This window comes from Lissotriton helveticus, chromosome 9 (assembly GCF_964261635.1).
Source record: "Lissotriton helveticus chromosome 9, aLisHel1.1, whole genome shotgun sequence".
NCBI classification, from domain to species: domain Eukaryota; kingdom Metazoa; phylum Chordata; class Amphibia; order Caudata; family Salamandridae; genus Lissotriton; species Lissotriton helveticus.
Genome location: NC_136070.1, coordinates 28,907,242 through 28,932,239, shown reverse-complemented (window position 1 = coordinate 28,932,239; position 24,998 = coordinate 28,907,242). Strand labels below are relative to the sequence as shown.

Genomic DNA, 24,998 nt, shown 5'->3' with positions numbered 1-24,998 from the left:
ACCCAACACCAATGCTTCCACCCACACAACCGGACGCAGAGCCGACCCAACGCATCCATCCACACAAAAGGACCCGGAGCCGACCAAATGGCAACGCATCCACCCATACAACCAAAGCCGACCCAACGCATCCATCCACACAACCGAAGCTGACCCAACGCATCCATCCACACAACCGGACCAGGAGCCAACCCAACACAGACGCTTCCACCCAGACATCCACGCAACCGGACCAAGAGTCGACACAACACCGAAGCTTCCATCCACACAGCCGGACCCTGAGCCGACCCGACACAGACGCATCCATCCACCCAACCGGACCCAGAGTAGACCCAACACTGACGCTTCCACTCACACAACTGGACCGGGAGCCGACCCAACACCAATGCTTCCACCCACACAACCGTACCCAGAGCCGACCCAATGCATCCATCCATACAACCGGACCCCCAGCTGACGCAACACCAACGCATCCATCCACACGACCGGACCCACAGCAGACCCAAAGCATCCATCCACACAACCAGACCCACAGAGAACGCCACCAACGCATCCATCCACAAAACCGGACCCACCTCTGACACCCAACACTTCAACCCACACAACCGGAGTCGACCCAACGCCAACACATCCATCCACACAACCGGACATGCAGCTGACCCAACGCTTCCATCCACACAAAAGGACCCAGAGGCGACCAAACGCCAACACATCTACCCACACAACCGGACCCGAAGCCAACCCAACACCGACGCTTCCACCCAGAAAGCCAGACATGGAGCTGACAAAACATCAATGCTTCCACCCACCCAGCCAGAGCCGACCGACCGACACCGCCGCTTCCACCCGCACAACCAGACTCGGTAGACCCAACAGCAAGGCACCCATCCAACCGGACCCGGAGCAGACCAAACACCGACGCTTCCATCCACACAAAAGGACCCAGAGGCGACCAAATGCCAACACATCCACTTACACAACCGACACCGATACAATGCCAACGCCTCCATCAACACAACCGGACCCGAAGCCAACCCAACGCCGACGCATCCATCAACACAACCGGACCAAGAGCCAACCCAACACAGACGCTTCCACCCACACAACCGGGCCCGGTTTACCGAACGGCAACAGCATTCTTCCACACATCCGGACCCGCAGCTGACCCAACACCAATGCTTCCACCCACACAACCAGACCCACAGCTGACCCAAAGCCAAGGCTTCCACCCACACACCCGGACCTGCAGCTGACCCAACGCCAATGCTTCCACCCACACAACCAGACCTGCAGCTGACCCAACACATCCATCCATACAACCGGACCCACAGTTGAACTAACGCCAATACTTCCATCCACACAACCAGACCCGCAGCTGACCCAACACCAACGCTTCCATCCACACAAATGGAATCGCAGCTGACCCAATACCAACCCTTCCACCCACACAACCGGACACGCAGCTGACCCAACGCATCCATTCATACAACCGGACCAGCAGCTGACCCAATGATGATATTCCCATACACACAACCAGACCCGCTTCCAACAACACAGTCGGGTCCAGGGGTGACCCAAAGCCAACGCTTCCACCCCATATCCGGAAAAGCAGCTGACCTGACGCTTCCACCCCATAACTGGACCCGCACCCGACCAGACTCCTCCACCCATGCAACCAGACCTGCAGCTGACCCGACACCTTCCACCTACCGGACTGACTTAACGCCGGTGCTTCCCCCTACGTGACCGGCCCCGCAGCTGACCCAGCACAGACTCTTCCACCAATGTAACCAGACCCGAGGCTGAAAGCCTCCAACAACGCAACCGGACCCACAGCTGACAACTCCAACGCTTCCACTCTCACAACCAGAACAAACGCTTCCAACCACACAACCGGACGAGCCGCTGATCTGAACACCGACTCTTCCACCAACACAACCGGACGCGTCGCTGATCCGAACACCAACACTTCCACCCACAAAACCTGAACACGCAGCTGCCCCACCGCTTCCACTCACACAACCTGAACCCGCAGATGCCCAAATGCTTGCACCCAGGCAAGCAGACCCGCAGCTGACCCAATGTCAACGCTTCCACCCAAGCAAAAAGACCTGCAGCTGACCCAACGCTTTAACCCACACCCCCGGATCTGCAGCTGACCCAACACACACGCTTCCACCCACACAACCGGACACACCGCTGACCCAACGTGTCAACCCACACAACGAGACCCGCAGCTGACCCAAAATCCAATGCTTCCACCCACACACCCGGAACCGCAGCTCACCCAACACTAGTGCTTTCACCAACGTAGCTTTCACAACATGCAGCTGACCCAACGCTTCCACCCACGCAACCGGACCTGCAGCTGACCCAACACCAATGCTTCCACTCACGCAACCGGACCTGCAGCTGACCCAACGCCAATGCTCCCACCCAAGCAACCGGACCTGCAGCTGAGCCAACGCTTCCACCCACGCAACCAGACCTGCAGCTGAGCCAACGCTTCCACCCACGCAACCAAACCTGCAGCTGAGCCAACACTTCCACCCACGCAACCCGTCCTGCAGCTGACCCAACGCCAACGGTTCCACCCACACAACCGGATTCGCACCTGACCCAACACCAATACTTCCATCCACACAACCAGAGCTGCAGCTTACCCAAAACCAAGTTCCACCAATGCAACCTGACCTACAGCTGAGCAAACACTTCCACCCACGCAACTGGACCCGCAGGTTACCCAACGCAAATGCTGGCACCCACACAACCAGACTCACAGCTTACCCAAAACCAGCACTTCCACCCACACAACCGGACCCGCAGTTGACCCAGTGCTTGTAGCCACGCAACCGGACACGCAACTGAACCAACACTTGCACCCACAGACCGGACCCACAGCAGACAACACCAACGCTGACACCCACACAACCGGGCCTGTAGCTGACCCAAACACCGACGATCCCACACACACAACCGGGCCTGCAGCTGAACCAACGCTTCCACCCACACAATCAGACCCACAACAGACCCCAACACCAATGATTCCACCCACACAACCAGACGCGCAGCTGACCCAACACAAACACTTCCACCCAATCACACAACTGGACCCAGAACTGACCCAACATCAATGCTTCCACCCACGCAACTGGACCTGCAGCTGACCCAACTCTTCCACCCACGCAACCGGATCTGCAGCTGACCCAACGCTTCCACCCACGCAACCGGATCTGCAGCTGACCCAACGCCAATGCTTCCACCCACGCAATCGGATCTGCAGCTGAACAAACACCAACACTTCCACCCACGCAACCCGACCTGCAGCTGATCCAACACCAACGCTTCCACCCAAACAACCGGATTCGCACCTGACCCAACACCATCACTTCCACCCACGCAACCAGAGCTGCAGCTGACCCAAAGTCAACAGTTCCACCGATGCAACCGGACCAGGGGCTGAGCAAACGCTTCCACACACGCAACTGGACCCGCAGCTTACCCAACGCCAATGCTTGCACCCACACAACCGGACTCACAGCTTCCCCAAAGCAAACGCTTCCACCCACACAACCAGACATGCAGCTGACTTCAACACCAACGATCCCACCCACACAACAGGGCCTGCACCTGACCCAAACACTAACGCTTCCACCCACACAACCAGGCCCGCAGCTGACCCAACGCTTCCACTCATCAACACCAATGATTCAACTCACATAACCGGACACGCAGATGACCGAATATCAATGATTCCACTCACCAAACCGGACCCGCAGATGACCCAATACCAATGATTCCACCCACACAACCGGACACACAGCTGACCCAACACCAACGCTTCCACCCAATCACACAACCGGACCAGAGCTGACCCAACATCAATGCTGCCACCCACGCAACGGACCTTCGGCTGATCCAACGCTTCCAGCCACGCAACCAGACCTGCAGCTGACCCAACGCTTCCACACACACAAGCGGACTCGCACCTGACCCAACACCAACACTTCCACTCACGCAACCAGAACCGCAGCTGACCCAAAGCCAACGGTTCCATCGATGTAACCATACCAGGAGCTGAGCAAACGCTTCCACCCACGCAACTGGACCCGCAGCTTACCCAACGCCAACACTTGCACCCACACATCTGGACTCACAGCGCACCCAAAGCCAACGCTTCCACCCACACAACCGGACCTGCAGCTGACCCAACACTTGCACCCACACAACCGAACCCGCAGCTGATCCAGTGCTTGTACCCACACAACCGGACGTGCACCTGACCCAGTGCTTGTACCCACACAACCGGACGAACAACTGAGCCAGTGCGTGTACCCACACAACCGGACGCGCAACGGAACCCAATCCTGGCACCCACGCAACCATACCCGCAGCTGACCCAATACGAAGGCTTCCACACAACCGGACCCTCAGCTGACCCAACACCAATACTTGCACCCAGGCAGCTGACCCAATGTCAACCCTTCTACCCACACAACCAGACCTGCAACTAACCCAACGCTTGCAACCACACCACTGCATCTGCAGCTGACCCAACACCAACGCTTCCACCCACACAATCAGACCCGCAGCTGCCTCCAAGGGTCAACCCACACACCCAGACCTGCAGCAGACCCAACGCAGACGCTTCCACCCACACACCCGGCACCGCAGCTGACCCAACACTAGAGTTTGCACCCACGCATCCGGAATTACAGCTGAGCCAACACCAGTGCTTCCATCCACACAACTGGACCCTCAACTGACCCCAACACCAACGCTTCCACTCTCCTAATCGGACCCGCAGCAGACCCCAACACCAATGATTTCACCCACACAACCGGACACGCAGCTGACCCAACACCAATGATTCCACCCACGCAACCAGAGTTGCAACTGACCCAAATACAACAGTTCCACAATACAACCGGACCTGGAGCTGAGCAAATGCTTCCAACCACGCAACTGGACCTGCAGCTTACCTAACGCCAATGCTTGCACCCACACAACCGGACTCACAGCTTACCCAAAGCCAAATCCTCCACCCACGCATCCGGACCTACAGCTGACCCAATACTGGCACCCACACAACCAGACCCGCACCTGACGCGACACAAAGGCTTCCACCCACACAACCGGACACGCAGGTGGCCAAGTGCTTGTAACCACAGAACCGGACGTGCAACTGAACCAACACCAACATTTGCACCCCCGGACCCGCAGCTGACCCAATACCAATGCTGGCACCCACACAACCGGACCTGCGGCTGAACCAACACTTCCACCCACACATCCAGACCAGCAGCTGACCCAACGCTTTCATCCACATAACCGGACCCGCAGCTGACCCAACACCAATGCTTCCACCCACGCAACCAGACCTGCAGCTGCCACAACAGCAATGCTTCCACCCACTCCACCCGACCTGCAGCTGACCCAATGCCAATGCTTCCACCCAAGCAACCGGACCTGCAGCTGACCCAACTCTTCCGCCCACACAACTGGCCTCGCACCTGACCCAAGGCCAACGCTTCCACCCACGCAACCGACCTGCAACTGACCATACGCCTACGCTTCTACCCACATAACCCGACCTGAAGCTGACCCTACGGCAAACGCTTCCACCCACAGAACCGGACTCGAACCTGACCCAACACCAACACTTCCACCAAGGCAACCAAAGCTGCAGGTGCCCCAAAGCCAACGGTTTCACTGATGCAACCGGACATGGACCTGAGTAAACGCTCCACCCACACTGGACCCGCAACTCACCCAATGCCAACGCTTCCACCCACGCAACCGGACCTGCAGCTGATCCAACACTTGCACCCACACACCCGGACACGCATCTGACCCAACACCAAGGCTTCCACCCACACAACCGGAACCAGTGCTTGTACCCACGGATGGGCATCTGAACCAACAGCAACGCTTGCACCCACAGAACCGGACCTGCAGCTGACCCAACGCTTCCACCCACACATCAGGACCAGCAGCTGACCCAACGCTTCCATCCACATAACCGGACCCGCAGCTGACCCAACACCAACGATTTCACCCACACAACTGGACCAACAGCTGGCCAATGCCAATGCTTCCATCCACACAAACGGACCCACAGCTGACCCAACACCAATCTCTTCAGTCTCTCCCGGCACTCGCCTTCTAGGAGCTAGTGCGCCTCCAAGTTATGTTTTAAGCATTTGGCACAGGTGTTGATACGTCTGCCAACACAAACTCCTGAATCCACAGCCACTTTATGAGAAATAATGGGTATATTTTCACTCCAAAAAAGGATAAACAAACAAGAGCTGTCTCTTTCCAACCCCAAATTAATAGCCGAAACTAATCACTCTAGAGGACAGCAGTCTTTTGAGGATTTAGCAAAAGGGACTGGGACACAAGCCGGTGTCCACGTGGGTGAGGAGGATTTTGTGTTTGATAAAAGACTGTAGCACGTTTCTATGGAGTGCATGTCAATAAGAACACACCTGGCCACTCTGAAAAGAGGAGTTGAAGACTCACCTAACGTTCAGTGGGCACATCCTACCTCATTTCAAACACTGCTGCAATATAAATGCCAAAAACGAAAACAAAGATGACCAGGACGTGTGCAGACAAACAAAACGCCTTAGAAAGGGTTCTGAAATATTAATATGCATCATTACGGTGCTTCAAGAAGTTTGCTAGTTCATTTGTTTCTACATAAGCACTTGAATATGCAAACACTGTAATAATACGAAGGTGACGGTGGACTGCCCAAACAGACCCAGCAGAGACCCCATACAGCAACATCTTGACACAAATCACCTGTACTTGGAAGCATTTACTTGCACAAGGTATGAGAACCCTACGTCACCAACCCTAACCACATAGGTCTTCAGCAAGTCACTCTACCTTAATTGGACGTCAGTGGCTGAGGACGTGCCTACCACTGCCCAATACTTCGACTTGACGGCTTTGCCACCAAGTCACCTGCTACAAACCCAGGGTGGTTAAAACTTTTCACAAACACTGACATAATGTGCAACTAGCTAGAATAATATCTAACCCACCCAAAAAGGAGCAGCAAGGAATTTAATTTCATGCATAGATACCAAAGCACCTCAACCTTGGTGGCAGGCTGAGGAAAGTGCGGGGAAAAAAATACGGCAAAACAAGTAGAAGTAAATGAATTACAGAAGAAGCAGGTCCATGTGACCCAATGTGAGGCTGTTTAGGAGCAGCTGCACGGGTACACCACCGAAGACCAGTGCTATGGTGACTGTCACTGCAACCAGTGGTGCCAGTCGACAAAAGCCACCAATGATGCTCTACCCCAAATGGCACAAGAAAACAAAGATGTTCAAGGAAAGCTGCCCTTGCTCCCACACTTCCATTTCACTACTGATGGACAGACATATGGACGTGCTGCAACCTGCTAAGACAGCAGAACTACTACCCTCAATGCTTTACCGTTTATTTACTACCTGCTTGGACATCCCAAACTTTACAACTTTATAACAGCTAACATATTAGAAAGAAAAAAGCTAACGACAGCCACATCACGCAGATGGCCCAAGCCTTCCACAGCACTGACACTAACTACTCTTAATGACCTGATTATTTCATATTAGCGCACTTGGTTTCATTAATAGGAATTTGGGCATGCTCATGTCAAGAAACCAGCTTTGCTTTGCTATGCGAGCATGAACTTAGCTACTACGGCTATGAATCTGTAATTCTGTTACCCGATCTAAAAAAGTAATCAATATAGTATCAAGGCCACGAAAATTACAGTTTAAAGGACGTTTGCTAAATGAAGAAGGGAAACGTGTTCAAGCTCACTGGAGGGTGTTCCAAAAGTCATCAACACCAACCAGATGACAAAAGTCATCAACACCAACCAGATGACAAAAGTCATCAACACCAACCAGATGGCAAAGTCCCAAAAGTGACCAACTATGACTCGGTCCTTAACTCAACTCTCTTATAAATTCCATTTAGTTTCAGGTACTCACGTCTACAGCTTGCTTCGAGATCCACCACCTTCTGTTTTTAAAGTTTTTCTTAAACCAAAAACAAGCTCTCACTCTCTTAACAGATCTTTAAAGTCTGCGTTGGGCTAGCAGTTATCCACTTCAGAGAAAGGTACAACAGACAGCAGCTGGACTTGAACAGTCCTAGTGCTCTTGGTCCGTTTGTTTTCTATATAACATTGTTTGCCTAGTACAGCAGCACGAATTGAAATGTGTGTTCAAAAATACAGATCACTTTTCATCATCTTTCTATCCACCGCTCCAGCTTAAAGAACGTACGGGAAAAACAATACTTGAATATCTCTTCTCTACCCACACCATTCCAACTACTCTACAACTGAAAAATATGGCTGCCTCAAACTACCACGTTTACTCCATCCAGAAACTTCAATGTGTCCAAGTGCCACTATTAGACACCACAGCCATTTCCTTGATGCACAGGGAGTATGTCCCACAAGCCGTATGTCCCACAAGCATTCCTATCAGTCTGTTGCTCTCTGGGGAAGCAGCCTAATCACCTAGAGAATTTTCAGATGGTGTCCCCTAGAAAGGCAAATACTGGTGACTCTGAGCCCATGGCATGATGCCTACTGCATTGCTCTATGCACCCAGTACCGTCCTACACCACCAATTGACTCAGAGGCCACTGGAGTGCCCTCTGCTGCTCCTGTGACCTTCCACTCAACACTTTGCTTTGTGCTTGCTTGCCATGGTCCTATCTGCCATGTCAAACAGCTCTTCACAAATTCCAGATTTAAGACTTCTCAAAGACACGTGTCCTTTATGAACATATGCTGCCAGGCAGGGGGAGCTTGGCTCTGCCCAAGACTTGTTTGTGAGATAGGGCATCACGCCCTGAAGAAGTGTCAAGTCACAGTGCCCCGCCCAAGTCCAGGGAGTGCGGCTGTGGGAGATGCTACAGGGACCCTCAACTCTTGTGTCCTGGGGCCTCAGCAGAGGGGCGGGCGACAGGACAGGGAAGCTCAGCACGGCTCAATACATTTTGGTACAGGTAAGAAAGCCTCACCGTATAAATAAAGAACAAGCATAATGAGCTCTACAAGATGAAGAAGCCACTCCATTTAACCAAGCCTTCACTCGGCTCTTGCATCAATCCAAAAGTTGTAAGTCTCAAGCAGGTGAAGCCAGCAATAGTGCAGCTTTCTTTTCCCTCTAATTGTCACGTTACTGCAGTGAGCGGAAGCACAAAATGCCCCGTGTTAATGTGTTGGCAGGCAAATTATTTTGTCATCATATTCTCAGATCTAAATTATTTCCAAATTCCAAGGTGACATGGAAACAAAGATGCCACAATGACTCCAACCAAGAGTACGTTTGGAATTTCAAAGGAATGTGACGCAAACATTGCTGCCCGTATCAACTACTCGGCAATGCCCTCTCCCCACCGATAGCTTGTTGCCCTCTGGTAGGGGATGGGGTACGGGGGGTGGGGGGGTTAAGGTGCTTATCGCCCTTATATTTTCCACAGTGATAGCTTTGGCGGGCCAGGACCCCCACATCCCGTGCTTTGAGTGGAGACCTACACAAGGCAGCTCCCGTGACGGAAAGCAACACCCTGGTTCGTTCCACCCTCAGCTCCTTGGGGAGTACACCTACAGGTCAGCAAGCACGTCCACCACTAACAGCTGCTGCGATCAAAGCTTGGCACCCACAACTGTAGCCCGGAAGAAATAGCTGCTCTGACCCACACCTGGTACCCCCCTCCACTCCCTGCAATGACAGCTACAGTAGGCCAGTATCTAAAAGTTAACAGCTCCTGCACAAACAACCTATGTGACCACACCTGGCACCAATACCACTGCCCTCCCTACACTGACAGCTACTGCAGGCCAGTATAGAAAACTTAACCTCTCCTGCACAAACACCCCCTGAAACCACATCTGGCAGGCACCCTCTCCACTGCCTGAGAGGTACAGAAGACCAGGATCTAAACGTTATCTCCTGCACAAACACCTTCCTTGACCTACTCCTGGCACCTACTCCACTCCGGCAAGGTCTTCAGAGCAGCTCCATAGCCCCGCACCCACCCATCTCCCTGCCCCAACAGACTCTAGCAGTATTTAGGAACCCCAAACAGAAATGATAACCGGGCGGGTCTCCTTTCACAACGAAAAGCTCCTGTGGACATGTGTAGGTAACCTGTCGACCGCAGCCACTCGAGTGCAGGTGTGCCGGACAAGTGACACCCCTTCAGCAGGACATCTAATGTAAACCAAGCTCAAAAGTTAATCTCCTCAGCACCAGCACAGGCCACAAGAAATCTACTCGCTATGGCGAGGCAGATGTTATCAGGACAAGCTATTTTTATGCCCACTCGCCTGGTCTGGCAAGCTGACAATAAACAGGTGTTCTGTTCATTCAAACAGAAAAAAGATGCTTTAAAATCTTGTTTTTATCTTGTCATATTTGCTCTGTGTTCAGAGACAAAGTTCAAATGTCAGCTTACGTCTGTTTATTTTATCCTGGAGGTTCTTGTTTATTTTTCTTTCTCTGACTTGCAAAGTTAGACGATTTTGTAAAGTGAACTAAGAAATATTCCTGTACCTTGACGGCAATGTTATTAGCGAACTCAGAGGCAAGCCAGGGGTCATGTGTACCCCATATGTAGGCTAGATTATTATAAAAGGAGAAAAAGTTTAGGCTAATAAATCAACTAACAGTTTTTCTGTGAACTCGCATTTTAGAAGGTGCTCTCACATGTGATAATGAAGAAAAAGGCAGTACTGTAAAATACAATATTTGTCTAGGAACCCGCAATTTGAGACCAGTTTTTGGGTAAAGTACATTACAGTTAGGCCGAGAAGATTATTAAAGTCACCAGACCTGCAAGTCTGGTAACATTTTTATGATTTGTCGTGGTCTGCAGCATCTCCACCACACTTGTTTGTAGCTTCACAGACACTGACCTCTCACAGACTTTGTCTCTCCAGTGGACCTGTATCCAGCACGTGGGTCTGGAGCTCAGCACTGGGGACACCTGCTAGAGAGGTCTGCATGCCCTACATTGACAGCCCCTGGGTCTGGCACCTCCCACCTCTCAAGTGCATGTACCTGACACCCTTTCCTCCAGCACTGACAGCGCCTGGGTCTGGCTGCCCATTCCAGCACTGACAGCAGCTAGGTCTGGCAGCCCCTTCCACCACTGACAGCCCCTGTATCTGGCACCTCCCACCTCTCAAGTGCATGTACCTGACACCCTCTCCTCCAGCACTGACAGCAGCTGAGTCTGGCACCCCCTTCCAGCACTGACAGCTCCTGGGTCTGGCACCTCCCACCTCTCCAGTGCATGTACCTGACTCCCTTTCCTCCAGCACTGACAGCAGCTGAGTCTGGCACCCCCTTCCAGCACTGGCAGCCCCTTGGAGCATTGACAGCAGCTGGGTGTGGCAGCCCCTTGCAGCACTGACAGCCCCTTCCAGCACTGACAGCCCCTTCCAGCACTGACAGCCGCACTGACAGCCCCTTCCAGCACTGACAGTCTCTGGGTCTGGCAGCCCCTTGCAGCGCTGACAGCAGCACTGACAGCCCCTTGCAGCACTGACAGCCCCTTGCAGCACTGACAGCCCCTTGCAGCACTGACAGCCCCTTGCAGCACTGACAGCCCCTTGCAGCACTGGCAGTCCCTTGCAGCACTGACAGCCCCTTGCAGCACTGACAGCCCCTTGCAGCACTGACAGCAGAACTGACAGCAGCACTGACAGCCTCTTGCAGCACTGACAGCAGCACTGACAGACCCTTGCAGCACTGACAGACCCTTGCAGCACTGACAGACCCTTGCAGCACTGACAGACCCTTCCAGCACTGACAGACCCTTCCAGCACTGACAGACCCTTCCAGCACTGACAGTCTCTGGGTCTGGCAGCCCCTTGCAGCACTGACAGCCCCTTGCAGCACTGACAGCAGAACTGACAGCAGCACTGACAGCCCCTTGCAGCACTGACAGCCCTTTCCAGCACTGACAGCCCTTTCCAGCACTGACAGCCCTTTCCAGCACTGACAGCCCTTTCCAGCACTGACAGCCCTTTCCAGCACTGACAGCCCCTTGCAGCACTGACAGCCCTTTCCAGCACTGACAGCAGCACTGACAGCCCCTTTCAGCACTGACAGACCCTTCCAGCACTGACAGACCCTTCCAGCACTGACAGACCCTTCCAGCACTGACAGACCCTTCCAGCACTGACAGGCCCTTCCAGCACTGACAGGCCCTTCCAGCACTGACAGGCCCTTCCAGCACTGACAGCCCTTTCCAGCACTGACAGCCCCTTGCAGCACTGACAGCCCCTTGCAGCACTGACAGCCCTTTCCAGCACTGACAGCAGCACTGACAGACCCTTCCAGCACTGACAGACCCTTCCAGCACTGACAGACCCTTCCAGCACTGACAGACCCTTCCAGCACTGACAGCCCTTTCCAGCACTGACAGCCCCTTGCAGCACTGACAGCCCTTTCCAGCACTGACAGCAGCACTGACAGCCCCTTTCAGCACTGACAGACCCTTCCAGCACTGACAGACCCTTCCAGCACTGACAGACCCTTGCAGCACTGACAGCCCCTTCCAGCACTGACAGCAGCACTGACAGTCCCTTGCAGCACTGACAGCCCCTTGCAGCACTGACAGCAGAACTGACAGCAGCACTGACAGCCCCTTGCAGCACTGACAGCCCTTTCCAGCACTGACAGCCCTTTCCAGCACTGACAGCCCTTTCCAGCACTGACAGCCCTTTCCAGCACTGACAGCCCTTTCCAGCACTGACAGCCCTTTCCAGCACTGACAGCCCTTTCCAGCACTGACAGCCCCTTGCAGCACTGACAGCCCTTTCCAGCACTGACAGCAGCACTGACAGCCCCTTTCAGCACTGACAGACCCTTCCAGCACTGACAGACCCTTCCAGCACTGACAGACCCTTCCAGCACTGACAGGCCCTTCCAGCACTGACAGGCCCTTCCAGCACTGACAGGCCCTTCCAGCACTGACAGCCCTTTCCAGCACTGACAGCCCCTTGCAGCACTGACAGCCCTTTCCAGCACTGACAGCAGCACTGACAGACCCTTCCAGCACTGACAGACCCTTCCAGCACTGACAGACCCTTCCAGCACTGACAGACCCTTCCAGCACTGACAGCCCTTTCCAGCACTGACAGCCCCTTGCAGCACTGACAGCCCTTTCCAGCACTGACAGCAGCACTGACAGCCCCTTTCAGCACTGACAGACCCTTCCAGCACTGACAGACCCTTCCAGCACTGACAGACCCTTCCAGCACTGACAGACCCTTCCAGCACTGACAGACCCTTGCAGCACTGACAGCCCCTTCCAGCACTGACAGCAGCACTGACAGTCCCTTGCAGCACTGACAGCAGCACTGACAGCCCCTTGCAGCACTGACAGCCCCTTCCAGCACTGACAGCCCCTTCCAGCACTGACAGCCCCTTCCAGCACTGACAGCCCCTTCCAGCACTGACAGCAGCACTGACAGACCCTTGCAGCACTGACAGCAGCACTGACAGTCCCTTGCAGCACTGACAGCCCCTTCCAGCACTGACAGCAGCACTGACAGTCCCTTGCAGCACTGACAGCCCCTTCCAGCACTGACAGCAGCACTGACAGCCCCTTTCAGCACTGACAGCCCCTTCCAGCACTGACAGCAGCACTGACAGCCCCTTCCAGCACTGACAGCAGCACTGACAGCCCCTTCCAGCACTGACAGCAGCACTGACAGCCCCTTCCAGCACTGACAGCCCCTTCCAGCACTGACAGCAGCACTGACAGCCCCTTGCAGCACTGACAGCAGCACTGACAGCCCCTTGCAGCACTGACAGCAGCACTGACAGCCCCTTCCAGCACTGACAGCCCCTTCCAGCACTGACAGCAGCACTGACAGCCCCTTCCAGCACTGACAGCCCCTTCCAGCACTGACAGCCCCTTGCAGCACTGACAGCAGCACTGACAGCCCCTTGCAGCACTGACAGCAGCACTGACAGCCCCTTCCAGCACTGACAGCCCCTTCCAGCACTGACAGCAGCACTGACAGACCCTTCCAGCACTGACAGACCCTTGCAGCACTGACAGCCCCTTGCAGCACTGACAGCAGCACTGACAGCCCCTTGCAGCACTGACAGCAGCTGCAGCCGTCCCTTCCTTCCATTGCACACAGAGTCCTCCTGCAGGAAGCAGGCTGCCGCTCCCCTCACCCCTCACCCCTCACCCCTCGCCAGGGACCCCCCGCTCCCACTCCCTCCTCCTCACATCCCTCCGCCGGTGCCCCTGCCCCGACTCACCTGCAGCTCGCTGCGCTCCACCTCCCAGCGGGCCCTCTCCATGCTGAAGCGGGCCCACTCGTGCTGGATGTAGTGCAGGATGCCGGGGATGCTGTAGTGCTGAGGCCGTCCGGGCTCGGCGGGGGCGGCGGAGGGCACGGCGGGCTCGCCGGGGGCCGCCGCCGCCTGGTAGCCGTTGTTGGCTCCGGGCTGGGGGGGCCGCGGGGCTCCCCCCGGGTGCTGCTCCGTCTCCATGCCTCGGGCGGCGCCGCTGCGGCTGCTGCTGACAGGAGGCCGCGGGACGGTTACAGGCCGCGCGCGCTCCCCTGCTGCTCTGCTCTGCGCAAGCGCGGGGGCTCGCGCTCCGCTCCCGTTGGCTCCGGGAGGCTGCGCGCACGGAGGCGGGGCTCGCGCTCGCTCTGCGCACGCGCTGGGGCCGCACGCTCAGCCCACGCTCTCTCGGGCCAAGCACGCGCAACAGACCAGCCCTCGCGCTGCTTTGCTCAGTTGCGCGTGCTCAGGCTGATGGGCATCAGTGGGCGCTCTCACCCTCCCCAGTGAGATCTCGCTGTCACTGACAGGGCGCACGCGCGTGGAACTCAATGAGCTTCTTCTGGCAGACGAGCGCGCGCCGGCAGTCCTTGCGCACGCGCAGTGCGTAGCTAAACTTAGGCACCGCGTACGCGCGCGGAGGGAATGCCTCCGTCTCAGGTGGTAGGCGAGCAAGGCCCGGGCATTAGTGACGTAAGAGCGCTGTGGCCGTTCCACGGAACGGTACCGGGCCCCCGTCAGCTGTGCAGCCGCGAGGCTCTGTCGGTGACGACGGCGGAGGCCATCACATCATCTGTTCGCCGCCCCCTTCCTTCCTCCACCCCGTGGTGTCCGCTTTGGCTGTCGAAACTAAAGAAAGACTTGAGTGACAAACATCACAGAGGGCTTGCTGCGATCTAAAATGTTAGCGTGAAGTAAAAACTATAAACGCTGCTGTGGGGGCGAAATAAAACTGCGCCTTATCAATACTTGAGAATATCAACCTTTAATCACAGTGAGGCGTATTCGTTGGAGAAGAAATACATTGTAGCAAAACGTGTATGAACGATATTTACGAACTGAATTTGTGCACATGTATTAGAGTTTCCAATGCCAGGAAGTCTCGCCTGTGTGCAGTCACTGTTGGCGCGGGGGGCGCACACTTAACGCATTCCCTCAAGCTAGGCTTGAGCAGTCCAAGATGGCGGTGAGCGCCTGAGTCAGTGGGGCGGCTCCCGTGACTGTCATAGTCCTTTGTTGTTGTCGTTACTTCTCACTGCGGAAGGTATGTCGGTTGGGCACTTGTAACTTAGTGAGCGAGACAAGGCCATCGGCAGCAGCGATGGGGGTGATACTTTCATGTGATCTCGTGTGAGTCATGAATGGTGCGGGTAAGTTCAGTGTATCCCGTATGTGGAACGAATTGCTGTGCACCCCTCGCTCAGGGAAGCCCAAACACGTATCTTCACCCAAGATGGCGGAAATGCTTTTTTTTGTGCGCAGTCTAGTGTTTGGATTGTGCTGGAGATGCGCTTGGGTTGAAGGGACACTGTATGCGGAAGCTGAAGGCTTCCTGTGGAACTGTGCTCGCCTTCATTACTAAAGCGCATGCGCGGAGCCGCCACCACGAGTCAAGACTTGCGCATGCGCGATACCCGTGGCAGGTGGCCTGATGTTATAGCCGTCATCTGATCCGCACAGGTGAGTGACGTCATCTTTATTGCAGGAATGATGTCACTTGTTTACAAATGGAGAGCACCAGTAGGCAAGCTCTCGCCCCAGGTGCTTGTTGAAGCGCCTAGAAGGCTAAACTTGCTGACTGCACCAATGAGGCGCTGTATCAATAACAATCCAGAACCGCTTCCGGGTCTGACTGGAGCTGTATGACCCCAAGGGCCCTCGTCCCGTGTCTGGGGTGCCTGGCCACGGGGTACAGGCCGCAGTCCCCCAAATAATACACACCACAAGAGATTATCGAGCCCTGACGAGGTTCCAATGGAACGAAACACGTTGGCTGAGGTCTTTTAAAGATGGAATAAGAATAAAGGACTTAATTTTGGCAAAATTGGAAGCTTTCTGAACTTTGTTCCTTGGTGCCCCATCCTTGTTTTCAAAAAGTTTGTATCTGTCTCGACAGTAGCCTATGTGTGGCAAGCTCCGGGTGCGCTGTGCACAAACCTAGTACTCACTCATAAGTTTACTTTGAAACTGAGGTGCCTAACCATGGTCAGCCACGCGATTTGTTTTTGAGAAATGTGTTTATTTTACAACATCGAGAAGGGTGTGCAAGTTATACAACATGGAGAATGTGTATCTTACAACATAGAGGGGGGTGCACACATCTTACTGCACAGAGGACAGTGTGTTTCTTATAACATGAAGAAGAGATGCGCATACACCTTACAACATAGAAAAGGGTATATATCTGTGTCTTACAACAGAGAAACGTGTGCATAACCTACAACATAGAGAATATATATTACAGCATAGAGGATAGTGTATCTAACTTACAACACAGATGCACTGTGTTTCTTACAAGTGAAGTGACTGTTGTAAATAGAAGTCCTTGAGCCAGGTGTATAATCAGGTTACTTTTATTCAAGTTAAGTTGCAGGTCAAGTTATTAAGATGGAAATACAAAACCCCACCAGGAGTGACCTCCCTGTCACTCAGCCTGCCTGCGCCAACTGCCAGTTGACACACAGGCCAAGCCCCCAACATTCCATGATGTCACCAAGCATTCTGGCAGTGACACCATGTGAGCCACAGGGAAATCCCAGCCAGGGAAAAGAGACATAGATAAATATAACAGTGACGTCACAGCCAAGCTCGCTCCATGCACCCACTGGGATTTGCTGAGCAAGCGCACGCTATGCTCTCCCTGAACATGACACGAGCACGCACATCTCACAAGCAAGTGAGCACGCGCTCTGCCCTGCGTAGCTCAGGTCGATGAGCTCACACGATGCCCAGCCGAGCTGCTGTGTTGCCACAGTTACTGTGCGTCTAGGAGTTTGAGGATGACATTGCCTTCCTGAAAATCTACGGTGGCCTTCGAGCTCAAATTTAACGCTGACCAGACAGGGTGGTCTTGCCAATGTTTCAATTATTGCAATATAGTGGTAATCCCTATATCTGGCAAATACGTCGTTGAACTACTATTGGCGATTTTGAACACATCACAAATTGGTTTAAAAAGTTTTTATGTTCAGACATTTATGATGGTTTTACAGGGACGAGCACTTAGCTAGCTGCTATTCGCGAACTCTATAATTTTAATGCTCTCTGTGGTCTGGTAGTAGAAAGTGTTTCCCCTTTGAATTTTAGTTGACATGTACATTCATGCCAACATTTTGAAATGGTCAGTCAATTAGTTTTTACTTTAAAAATTGGGAGTCTCTTCCATGTATCGCTGCTGTTGGCGTGTATAGTTGGTTAACACTTGCTTCTAGTGTTTCGTTAGCTTTTAGTGCCATTTCATAATTTTTACCTTTTAGGATTCACAACTTCATTTTCATTAGGTTTTGAAATTCTGTGATTTTTGCAAAAATGTCTGTAGTAATATCTCCTTGTTTCATATTTAGGATATTGTATATGGGTATGAGTTTAATTATTTATGTGATCCAAATTGCATTGCTCACTGATTGAAGCTGTTGTATTCTGCGTTAAAGCAAATTTAATTTATTTCTTTACTGTTAAATTATCTTTATTTCTTCAATTCCCATATTTTCTTTGCCTTATGATTAGGGCTCCCGGTTTCTGATGTTAATTTTTTGAGCATTTGTCTGTATTTATCCATATTTATTTTTTGTCCATCTTATTAGTATTTTCCATACTTATTTTGTGTTTTGATAATTAATAAAGATGTAAAATGGTATATTTCCTCATTTATTTAACTGATAAATATGCGGTCATACTATGGTACCTGTCACGCTTTAGCTAATTAAGCAGCCAAATTTAACCAAACACTACACCCATAGGTAAATATTAGCATTGTATACAAATATTTGTTAACATATGCCTGTCTTAAAGCAAATTCAATGCAGGTTTTCTTTTTTTTAACTCACAATGATATCTATCTGCTCAACTGTTGGCATAGAATTAATGAAGGACAGCATGCAGAGTCACTCACAAGAGGCACAATTTTCTGTATTTTTCCACTTCTAAAAATAAATACAGACAGGAAATACGTTGTTTTTTGCCTGTATTTATATATAAAAAATCAGTACAAATGGAAAACAGGGAGCCTTATCACATTCTGCAATGAGTGGGTTATCTGTGTTAATACATTCTCTCACTCAGAGGATTCTGTATGATAATGCTTTATGTACTGGTGCACAAGTCGTAAGAAATCTTTAATGTATGTGGTCAATTAAACCTGTTACAAAATGCATTGTAGATAAAAACACAGCTCAATTTTGAAAATCAGTCAAAATGCAAAGAAAGATAAAGAAAATTATTACATTCACAGATGTTTGATGCTCTGACAGGTCTTTTACAACTGCCTTTAGCTTGCTGGGGGCAGAGGCCAGTTCGATTTGTTTCCTAATGGCATATATACGAGAGTTAAAAAAGGGGCAGAAAATGCAGAGAGTTTAAAGATGGCAAACCTCAGCAGCAACAGACTTGATCTGGTTTTCATTGGCTTGTGTCATTATCCATTGTAAACTGTGGCTTTTCTTTAGTCAATATTCATAGCAGTCCCTCCGTAGTACCAGCTTTTCCCATTTTGTAACCTCCCATGAGGACATTCCCTGTTACCTGTGTTGTTGCTCAGTAGGCTTTAATTAAAGCCTCTGAGCACTATTATCTCAAAGAGCTTTGTCCTACCTGCTCTTGCCGGCAGGAAAAGGCAGGACCTGCTCTCTCGTAACGCATATGCAATGCAATAGGTCTCGCATTCGCATGAGTTCAAGCTATTGGCATTGTAAATGACAATGATTGATTGATTGATTTTTTATTGTTTGGTTACTCAAAACCATTACATTAAAAACAGAATACAAAATTACAAAAGGATTAAAACAGCAAGTGAGTCAGCTGGTAAGTCTATATAGTTGATACCTAGACTCTGATAAGCTCATGGGATTAGTGTTTATGCAAAGGCAGCCCCGCATGCGTCTGCAAAGTCTCTAATCGTTTATACACTGGGTAGCCATCAGCTTTATCTGTTGGATAAACTTTCCAAAAGAGGCCATTTGCTTTACTATGGTCAATGAATATAGTTGATGGACCGCCTCCTTTGCGGTATGTGTCCCCATTTGTCGTAGGATTGGCCTGAGATAAAGGCTACGTGCTGCGCGCAGGGCCGGGCAGCAAAGTAATAGATGGGCCAGCGAGACTCGTTTATAATTGCAGAGCCTGCATTCCGGGACTCCCAGTCCTGACCGTTCGAGTGCATATAGATCTTTAATGGGCAAGGGGTGTAGTCTGTAGGCTAAAATCTTGTGAAGGGCTGGGCGGCCCACAGCCTGCGTAAGATGGTGTTTGGGATTATGCACTATGTGCGGCAGGCATAGGGACTCATGGAAATCTCGTTTTGCCAATGACTCCAAATCCAATTCCCGGGAACGGATACAAACTTGTTTTTTGATGACGTTTTTAATTGCCGTATAATTAACTAGCTCGGGATTCCAATGATCGGTGGCGAGATTGAGGAGTTCCTTCGCCATGGTAAAGGTGGTTGACCAAGGATTCCCGGGTTCCGTGTAAATATGTTTCAGAACTGCCTTCAGTGTCTTGTCTTGTGCCGCTGTTATGAGATAGTAATATTTGCACAGGGCAGCCATCTCTTCCAGTTTTTGTTGGTTGAGCGAAAATTCTAGGCAGACAAGGGTGTTTCTGGTGCACTTCGGTAGTAAGAATAATTTCTTATACGCTCTGCAGTTGATTTTTTCCAGTTCCTTGTTGAGTTTGCACGGGAACGCTTGTTGGGCATAATTGAGGGCCGGCATTAATTTTGCCTTAAGTACTCTTTGGATGGCCATTGTCGATGGGCTGTGTAAGGTGGCTTGTAATTTGCAGAGCGCATAGGTGATAGTTTTCCCTTTGCTTTGGATTTTCGTTAAATGAGCACCAGAAAGCCCTGACTCGTGATAGCAGACATCCAAGTAAGTGTATTGCTGTGTGCTTTCCAAAGACAGGTGGCCAAGCCTCCATTTGGCTAGTTTTTTGTTTGGGTTACGACCAAAGATTACTATCTTTGACTTGGAAGGGTTAGCTACCAGCCGGTTCTGGTCATTGTAAGTTGCCAGGGCGATCAGCGCCTTTTGCAAGCCAGTCTTGGTGTGATTTGGGGGTACCAGATCGTCAGCGTATTGCATGAACTGGATTTTGGTTCCACCGATCCTTGGAGTGGCTAAGGCTGCCCCTGCCAGGGCTATCTCCATGTCTGCTGTGTAAAGATTAAACAACAAAGGTGCTAGAATGCACTCCTGTTTTAGACCTCGATCCATGTCAATCTTCTCAGATGCAAAATTGCTCGAGCGTTTAATTCGGACCCACGTTTTTTGATACAACGACTGGATTGCTCTTAGCAGGGTCGGGTTGATGTTCCATTGGGCCAGCTTTCTCCATAGGATAGCGCGGTCTACCCCATTGAACGCTGCAGAGTAGTCGATGAAGCAGGCGAATAAAGTGAGACTCTTGCGCAACCGTGCTTGGTGGACCAGGTAGGAAAGAGCGGTGATGTTATCCACGGTTGAAGACCCGGGTCTGAATCAGGTTTGACAGAGGGGCAGAAGACCTTCTTCACTTGCCCAGTCTGCGAGATCTGTCAAAATGGCACTGGCATAGGCTTTGCCCTCGATGTCCAGGAGGGCAATCATTCGATAGTTGGACGGGTCTGATTTAGGCCCTTTCTTATGGATTGGGTGTAAGAGCGAACCTCTCCAGGAGTCTGGCACATCCCCCAAGAGCCAGCATTCGGCGTATAGATGGGTCAGGTTTTCGGCCCAGAATTCTATGTTCGCTTTAAACAATAGTCCTGGCAGGCCGTTGGGGCCCGGGGCGCCGTTATGCCTAATTCTTTTAAAGATTTTGGACACTAGTGGTTTTCCAGGCGGGGCCTTCCTGTGGGTGGTGGAATCTGGCTCTTCTCTTGCTGTAAATGCATTCTTAGAATGAAGGGTGGCGTGGTCTTCATTGTATAGGGTTTTTACGTGGGCAACCCAGGTGGAGGCCTCGAGGGAGTTTTCTCTGTGATTTGGACCTCGTCCGAGATTGCTTAAATAGCTCCAAAATTCTTGCGATTTCCCAGTGCTCAGCAGGTCAAAGATTTTCAGCCATTGTTCTTCGCAATGTTCGCGTTTTGCGGCCCACACCTTCTCCGTATGGCTTCTTGCGGCCTCTTGTAGCTGTTTTCTGTCTGAGGCTGTGCCATTTTTCCGGTGCGCTTTTAGTTTTTTGTTCAGATTTTTGGTGCTTTCTTTGATTGCCCGATTGAATCAGTGTGTTGATGGTGGGTGCCAACGGGTTACCCTTGCTGTGTCTCCTCGAAGTGTCACCGCTAGGGTCCCGGTGATTACGTGCCATGTTGCTATGGCGCCATTTGTGTGGTCACTCGGTGGCCAGCCTGTCCACGAGTCTGTCCAATTATTGAACGTGGTGGTTTCTGCCTGCCTCCATTTAATTCTTCTAGGTAACTTTATCAGTTCCTCGCCGTTTGCAGCCCCAAAGTGTTGTAGCCTATGGCGTGTGTTTGTTATCAAATTCAGTGTAATTATTACGGTGGCGTGGTCGCTGTCGCTGCGCTGGTGAACAGAGTAGTCCGACATCAATGGTTGCAGGTTGTCACTTAAGATGATGTAGTCAATCGTGGTCTGGTTGTTATACGTGGGAGCGACAAAGGCCCCTGGCCTGTTCTTTAGATGGACAGAATGTGCTGTCGCCAGTTTGTAAGATTTTAATAGAGCATTCAATGCCTTGGTGGCCCCGGATTTGTGACTTTGTGGAGGTGTGAGTCCTATATTATGGATATTGAGGTCACCAAGAATGATGCAGTCCAATGCCGGGAATTGTAGTAACAGGGCCTCTAGATGATTTATTAGCAAAGACAAATCGGCTGTGGATCCATGCGGGTTATGGTAGATGTTGATCACCAAGATAGACGAGGTTCCATTGATCGAGAGGGGGCCTTTCAGGATACCCGCCTGGAGCATGTTGGACAGGCTATTTATTTCCTTGAATTCTAATTCCAGCCAGTGCTTGATATAGACAAACATCCCCCCTGATGGTCTTCCGAATATGTTGGTCTTTATTGCAGGTTTGCCATATTCTGCATATCCTCTTAGTGAGAGAGGATTAGTCTCCCATGATTCTTGTATGCAGATAATATCTGCCTCTTCAAGCAATGTCACTGCGACATGATTTTGTAGCAGTGTTTTGAATCCTGCGACATTCCAGGTCATGATTTTCAAGGTCTTGATGTTCACGGGTTGGTTTATGTGTTTCACTTGCCCATTATCTGTTTTAAAAAAATCACATAAATAAAAGGCATTGTCATTTACAATGCCAATAGCTCAAACTCTCGTAAATGCGAGACCTATTGCATTGCAAATGCTTGTTTGAAAATGCAGCAGATTGTTCTAAATCAGACCGCATATTATTTACAGTTCCGAAGTCCCAATCGTCAGAGTATGTACTGGAGGTGATGATGTCATTCAAAGACATTTTTTAATACATGTGGTATTTTTAAAAGTTCAGTGCGACCACATACATTATATGAAACCCTAACTCAGTCTATTCGTCCATACCGGGTTCTGCTGTAATGTTCACAAAGGACAGGTCTCTTTGTTCACGATGAGATGATGTGTGTGGTTTCATTACCAAGTTCATATGTGATTCTGTGGAGCGTTCCGGGAGATAAGGTCCATTCAGTAGTAAGAAAAAGACAGTCAGTAAACCTATGCAGAGGCCTAGGATCAGTAGACCAAGTGCTATCCAAAGCTGTAGCCAGGGTGAAACAATGTACGTCTTTTTCAGCCAAATATTGAAATCAAAAAGTTGTTTTTTGCGGGAAACTGGAGCTGGGGATGACTTGTATCGAGAGAGGCGGTGTCAAAATCGATGAAATAGCCAGGTGCAGTTTGATCTATTTTTGGTAGCTCAGCAGGTTTTGTTGAACTGACCGATGTCACCTCTAGAGGCATATTGATGTAGATGTCGGTGTTAGGATGAGTTGAGATCTGTGTTTCATTTCTATTTTGTTGCTGTTCAATTTAAACAGGTATGAGTTTTATTTTATTGTTGGTAACTCCACTACTTCGTATAGAAGACACTTCAAATGTTCTTAGTCTTTCTGTCTAAACCTCCTGTATGGTAGTGAGAGGAGAACGACGGCTACCTAGGAGCCCACGTGGCCTGCTATTCAGTTTCTGGCACATAGTGTGGTTTGATCAGATCAATGAAGATGAATCTCTTTTCTTTTTTACCGCCAAGAGGTGGAAGAAGTACTGTTCTTGTTCCTTCGACATCCAGGACAGATACAAGCATTCTGTAAAATGGCCCAAATTCTTTCTTGTCCACAATCTTTTCTCTGACCAGGTCCCCGATTTTTGGGACCATGGCAGGTCTTGCCGGAACAGCTTTAACTTCCCCAGTGGTGATGTGTTTTACTTGGATGATGCTTTGTAATGCCTGGAATTTATTGAGTTCCTGTTAAACAGCCAAACGATCCTTGATGTCAAATGACTTATCATCCGCCACTGTGCTGCCACCATCGAAGTCAGGTACCTACATTCACGTCCCAAATAGGACCTTGTAAGGCCTCCTAGGGAACTTATTGGCATGTTATTAAGTGCCCTCTGGACCCCATATAGAGTATGGGGTCCACCGAGCCTAATACCCTTGCTGTTAAGGATTGCTTTAATCCCGGTTTTTCCTCTCCACAATCAAATTTCCCTCGGGATGATACAGAGATGAGTACTGCAATGCAACCCCCAAACTTCCCATGGCTTCCTTGTAATCCCGCGAGCTAAATGCGAGGCCACAGTCAGAATATAATGTGCCAATGCGTATGTCCCTATAAACACTCGCAAATTCTTTATACCAGTTCGGGCGTCCACCGAACACTGGGGCCAAACCGACTGGAATCTAGAGCATGAATCCACTGCCACCAAAAGGTACTTGTAAGCCCCATAAGATTGTAAGTGGTCCAAATAGACACATGCGAGTGGTCTGTCTGATTTAGTGATGTTTGTGGTGGGCGCGCTACAGTGGAACCCTTCAACTGCTGACAGATGTCGCACTTAAGGACAATTGCTTTTGTCTGTTTGGTACGACCTGGCCACCAATAACGTCATTTCAGTAATTAAACTGTTGAAGCATTACCTGCGTGTGCTGAACCCAGACCCTCATGTGCAGCTAGAATTAAACCTAATCTTAGATCCATGTTTGGTATTACTCTATCCCCCACTCCTGGAATTTGATCATCCAGAATACTTTGCGCATCTAACTTGTAGGAGTACTTGAGGGAAAGCCTTTTGGCAAAGCTGTGCTGTTTTTGCGTGAAGCGATGACAGCTACCATTATGTCTCAGTCTACTCTTGTGCAAGAACGAGTGATTGCAGATACAGCAGCAGTTCGCCCTGTCGTCTTGGCGGCTTCATCAGCCAATGAATTCCCTTCAATGTGCACGCCAACACGTTGATGACTCGGGGTATGACTCATTTGACCCTG

General features: G+C 51.0%; 2 protein-coding genes across 5 annotated transcripts in view; one reads left to right on the top strand and one right to left on the bottom strand.

Moving 5' to 3' along the window:
• Window positions 1-15,183, bottom strand: part of STRN3 (striatin 3) — a 984,550-nt gene extending 969,367 nt beyond the window's left edge. For all 3 annotated transcript variants that reach the window (XM_078659406.1, XM_078659407.1, XM_078659408.1), the window contains exon 1: window positions 14,316-15,183. In XM_078659406.1, the coding sequence (XP_078515532.1) occupies window positions 14,316-14,549 (234 nt within the window). In that variant the 5' untranslated portion in view covers window positions 14,550-15,183. The remainder of the gene's footprint in view (window positions 1-14,315) is intronic.
• A 407-nt stretch (window positions 15,184-15,590) lies between these two features.
• AP4S1 (adaptor related protein complex 4 subunit sigma 1) overlaps window positions 15,591-24,998 on the top strand; it is a 111,835-nt gene continuing 102,427 nt past the window's right edge. Inside the window, exon 1 of one of the 2 annotated variants that reach the window (XM_078659410.1) lies at window positions 15,591-15,715. The gene's annotated coding sequence lies outside the window, so the exon portion shown is untranslated. Of the gene's footprint in view, window positions 15,716-15,898; window positions 16,026-24,998 lie in introns of those variants that run through there. The other variant, XM_078659409.1, reaches the window with a different exon arrangement.